The following is a 5,816-nucleotide window of genomic DNA, read 5'->3' as shown; positions in this document are numbered from 1 at the left end:
CGTAATCATGAGATTGTTTTTAGTTTTAGAAAACCATTTTTATTTTCCATTAGTTTAAAACTATAAACGTAACATTAAAACGTGTTCTTTAATTTATTCACTAATTGACCCACCCAGAAATTGCCTTCCCTTCTTGGCACCATTTATGGATATATATTTTCTATAAATAGGAAGCATATCACAAAACAAAAATGAGCAAAACAAGGTGTGTTGTGTAGTATATTTAGCTTGAGGAGTTGATATTTGTGTTGTTTTTTAATGGAGCATTTGGGTCAGAATGGTTTGATCTCTGAGCTTGAAAATGGAGTCACTTTGTGCTGTGATGAAGAGTGTTCTGAGAAAGAAACAGTTACAACTTTCATTGAAGATGCTGTCAAAGTCTTGTTGATGGGTTTAGGAGAAGATATCAATAGAGAAGGAATTCAAAAGACACCACATCGTGTTGCCAAAGCCCTTCGTGAAGGAACAATAGGTGACTATTCCTCTCTTAGCTTTCTGTTTACTCATATAACAGAAGGGCTGTCATTGTCCAATTTTAAAGAACATTGAGATATAATTAAGTAAAAATTATTAAAGAAATCAAATTATTAATTAAACTTAAAAACTTATCTTAACATGTCCATCTCATTTTGTAAACTAGTTTTATAAAACTATATTAGATTTAAAATTTACTTCTAAAAATGTTTTCATATTATTAGGGTTTTCATCGTTATGGATTTTACTTGTTAATTAATCTGGGATAGATCTCAGAAGGCCTACAAGGAGGTCTGGTTTTTTTCTTTTTCTATATATATGTAAATTAGTATACAAATAATTTTTTTTTTCTTTTTAATTTTAATATTTATATTTTCATATTTTTAATATTAAGACAAGTCTGATTTGTTGGTATTTAGGAGGATTGATAAACCATATTAAAACATTTTTTTATTATAAATCTTATGACAACATATTAAAAGAATATTCCTTTCAATAGAAAGTGATGCTTTTTTGTATTTTATAATCAGTATCTTAAATAAACTTATTATAAAGTGATCTGGGACAGATGCAGCTTGGCCATTAGTGGGACAATTTGTCCCACTAGATTGTCGTTTTCCCCCTTATAGTATAGTTAGAACTTTTTTATTTTCGCTTCCATTGAAAAGTAAGTTTTTCTCTCTTGAGGTCATTTTTAATGTCCGTAGAAATTTGTAAAAGTAATAGAAAAAAAAATAATATTAACTTTTCTATTAATCATTCTCACCTATTTAATACGATCATACAATGAGTTGGTGAAACAAAATAATTTTTGTTGGCTACTATTTTGTTGAGATTTTTGCTTTACAAAATGTTCTTATCATCTTTTATCCCTATTTTGTGAAGATTTTTTTATGTTGATTAAAAAAACTTTTTTATATGTTAGTACTAGAACTCACATACATACATTCAGTATAACAAGTTTTAAACTTTTATTTCGATTTTAGAGACAACTGATATAGAAAGTCTCATTTTTCTTATTTTTCATGAAATCCTAATTTCATTGTTTTTTATTACTTTCAAACACTCAACACCGCTATTGTCATTCATTCTCTACTCTTCTTTCTCTACGTCTTCATTGTTATGTTTAACAAATGATTCCATAAATCAATAAACACAAAAACAACCAAGTACCCATATACTATTATTACATAACTAATTCATACATCAAAATTCCTAAGTGCCATCAAGATAGGAAGTACCCAAACCAAAAAACCAAGCATTAGTGAGGACACTAAGGGTTTGCGAGAGCGAGAGCAGGACCAACTAGGGCGAACATTTTGAGTATGACAGAGGCCACCATCAAGAGGGAGATGAAAAGAGTGAAAACCAAGTGCAATGTGAAGGAGAAGTTGAAAGCCATGGACAACAACGCTGCAAGGGAGGAGAATATGTGAGTAGAATAGTGAAGTGTAGTGCGAAAGATTTTATGTTGGTTATAGTGAAGAACAACATAGTGTGTGTTTTCTAAATTTAAAATAATATAGACACCTACTTTCTTTATAGGTATAATCGACATAGAAAATCTTCTATTTTATTACGAAATTACCACTACATCCACTTTCTATGTCAGCTTTTGTGATAACTGACATTGAAATGTCTACTTTGTTACAAAAATATCATCGCACCCATTTTCTATGCCTATTCTAAAGATAATAGAAAATGAAAGTCTTATCATATTTATAATTTTGAAACCACATCACATATGATGTCAATATATTATAACGGTCACAATAGGTCATCGTAAAAAAAAAAACTATTTTTACACCAGTATTATTGACATATCTTTCTCTTTGTCTCTCATAGACTAGAGTTTGTAGAGAAAAGGTATAATTTGCTTTAATTTAAACATTCGAAAACATAATTTTGTGTCCAGGACTAAACAGATTTTGGTGGTCGCATTTTGTGCTTGTTCTAAAAAAAAGTAATATGAATTAATTATATGAAAAATCCTTATATTTGTAATTATAGTTATATTATAAATTTTATATTAATATATGAGAGTTAGAGTTTTATATATATATATATATATATATATATATATATATATATATATATATATATATATATATATATAAATTGTTTGACAAATGAACCAAATCGTTTAAGTAATATTTAAAATGGTAAGACCAAGTATCGTTTTCCAAGAGATTTATGTAATAGTATTTAATTGCAAGATTAGTAACTTATGTAGACTAACGAATATAAGAATAAGTGTAACGAAATAAATTAACAAAGAATAAAGGTGGTCTTTAGCATTTGAAGACATTTAAGAGCGGAGAAAGGTTAGATATGTTAAGTAATGGCGATGTTAGGGGTAGATTTCACCAAATTCACTCTCTTGCTCACACAGAATCCTCTCCTTGCCATCAAACAATAATGTCAATTCACTAAAACACTCTAGCCCTAATCCCTTAGGTGGAAGAGCCTAGGTTTTCTAGCTAAGCGTCAATTCCTTGATTACTCAACTAGTCAACTTGCATGAAGACCTAGGGTTTTAGACAACTAATGGGTCTAGTTTCATTCCTAGACACTAAACCCCACTAAATTTCTTGTTTCAAGTCTAGGGTTTACTAGATTCTTCCCAAAACCTAGCAAATCACAATCAAGCTATCCACATCCTCATTTCAAGCAGGCATTAAGAGTAAAAACGAGAAATTAATATTCAATGGAAGAGTCATTTATATAATCAAATCATTCACAACGTACAAAAGAGTTCAAGAGCTACAAAATACCCTTAACAAGATGGGTTTAGCTCTTCATTTCCATGGAGAGCGTCAAAGCTTAAAAGAATGGAATATGGAAGAAGAAGGAGACTCAAGGAGGAAGAAGAGAATGTTCCCACATGCTCCACACAGCCTCCTAGAGCTCCAAACGGTGAAGTTGTGCCTCTAAGAAACCAAAAACCCCTATCCTTCGCATTTCAAAGTTAAAGAAACAGATTTGGCACCTCAGTACCGTCAACGCTCAGTGTTAGGAATTGTGCACTAAAAGCCTTGCTATCTGGATATTCATTTTAAGTATCACAATGAATATGATAACATAATGGGATTTACATTTCAAAATTAAATAATCACATGTTATCATATGAAATATATTATAAAAGAAGAAGAAAAAAATAAAAATAAAGGGAACTAAATCAAACTATATAAATATATATAAAGCAAACTTCATACAAGACCTAAAACAAGAAACATAGGAAGTTGAAATTTATTATTAAAGAAGTCTAGACTAATAAAAGATATTTCATCATAAGAAATGGATTTTAAGCCTAATTCACCCCACAAAATCAAGTTATAAGGTAAGGTTGAACCCACTTATATACCTTAAATTAACCTTATCTCTAGTCGATGTGAGACTTCCAACACACCTCTCACGCGGAGGTATATACATCTCGAATGTGAGACTACACATTAATAGGTGGTCCGATATCGACCCGATAACTAGTGGAACAATATGCCCAACAAACACCGAATCTTACTAAGATAAACTCTAACCTGGTTCTGATACCATGTTAAGGTCTAACTCAACCCCATAAAATTGGTTTATAAGGTAAAGTTTACATCCACTCATACACTCTAAATTAGCCTTATCTTTAGTCGATATAGGACTTCCAACAACATTACAACATTTAAAATCTAACTAACTATCAATGTAAGAGAAAGTCTACTTTTCAACACATATTTCTTAAACGAAAGATGTGAAAGATCTTAAACTCCATGTCTTAACAAGTCTTTATACATTTTTTTTTCATCTTCCCTCTAAAGACTAAGGTAAAAGTTTGACAAAACAAGTAAACTCACACTTAATCTAAAACACAGTTAAAGTATTATTCCTTGAAAGCTCAATAGCTATTATAACTCCATGATCGTGTAAAGATTCCAAGAAAAATCAGAGAAGTTGCCAATATACTCAACCCTTATTCCTCTAAAATTGTCAGCTCAACTATATAGACTAGGATAGTTTTGTCTTTAACCCATCCAAACACAAAAATCTTTCATACGGTAGATTGGGGAAGTCCTTTTCCCAAACCTTTTGTTGATACCAAAAAAATTTCAAAATAGAGAATTCAATTATATCATTATGCATACATTTCTTGAAGCATAGGAGTAGAACAATAAAAAAGAGATGTGAAATGGACTCCTAATGCTATATACACAAAGACCACATAAAAACCCTTGTATGCACTTCCTTATTAGAATTTCATTTTCGATGAAGCACCTTTCAAATGACAAAAGATGTAGCAAGAAAATACAACTTGATCAAATCAAATTACCCCAATCTTGTATAAGTGTTAGACTTTTGTACTCTCTAGTATTTATAATTTATATTCTTCCGTTTCTCTTTGAATATATATTTAAACACTCTCTTTTTAACAAAAGCATCACAAATTTCTCTCAACTATAGTATTTATATATCTGTAAGAATCGTGATATGATTGAAGAATTCTACGGATAAATGGGTTACAGAGTCGAATTTTATGTTTGAATTCCGTTTACTAATGTGAAATAACGGCGCTATTGTGTATGCGTAGTGGACGCTCTTAAAAAGGCTGGTGAAAACAAGAACAAAAATATTTAATATCCCAGGATCACGCAAAGAACTGCCACCAGATAAATAGCAAGCCGATCATGGAGCAGATTTGCAATACGTTGAGTCTCGCCAGAATACATGTAGCACATCGCGGAGGAGAGCGATTTTGGAACATTCAGTATTTTTATAACAGACGCAACTGATATATGCATAGCAGCAATAAATTTTTACAACACCCCCTTAATGAAATTGTAAAGTAACGTGTCAATTTTCAATTCGAAGAGCAAAATGGGTGAATTGATTTTTAATACATATACATCCATATAAATATATGAGCCTCTAACGTTGTTTGATTTCATTCTTGTGGCTAAATAGATTAGTAGTTATTAAAGTTGTTCTAGAACCCATGACACCATGAAGAACCAGCAGAAGCAAAATTAGTTCGAAAAGGCAAAGCCATTCACAGCAGTGGTATCAATGCAGCTTGGAAATGCAGTCATGGATCTTCTATCCAAAGCTGCGCTAAACAAAGGGATGAGCAATTATGTGTTTGTGGTTTATCTCCATGCAGTTGCATTACTTGTCGTGGTCCCTTTGAGAAGTATATATATATATATATATATATATATATATATATATATATATATATATATATATATATATATACCTTATATTCTCTACATATGGTTTTGCCTTTTCCAACCAATTTTACTTCTGCTGGTTATCCATGGCGTCTTGGTAGAGCTCCTAGAACAACCGTAATAACTACT

General features: G+C 30.9%; 1 protein-coding gene across 1 annotated transcript in view; it reads left to right on the top strand.

Moving 5' to 3' along the window:
- Nucleotides 1–217: 217 nt before the first annotated feature.
- LOC106773974 (GTP cyclohydrolase 1-like) overlaps nt 218–5,816 on the top strand; it is a gene marked incomplete at its 3' end in the record, with an annotated part of 11,078 nt that continues 5,479 nt past the window's right edge. The window contains exon 1 of the mRNA XM_014660748.2: nt 218–472. Within this exon, the coding sequence (XP_014516234.1) occupies nt 259–472 (214 nt within the window). The remainder of the gene's footprint in view (nt 473–5,816) is intronic.

The sequence above is a fragment of the Vigna radiata genome, chromosome 9 (assembly GCF_000741045.1).
Source record: "Vigna radiata var. radiata cultivar VC1973A chromosome 9, Vradiata_ver6, whole genome shotgun sequence".
Classification (NCBI taxonomy): domain Eukaryota; kingdom Viridiplantae; phylum Streptophyta; class Magnoliopsida; order Fabales; family Fabaceae; genus Vigna; species Vigna radiata.
The sequence above is the reverse complement of the archived record's forward strand: the minus strand, read 5'-3'. Positions and strand labels throughout refer to the sequence as shown.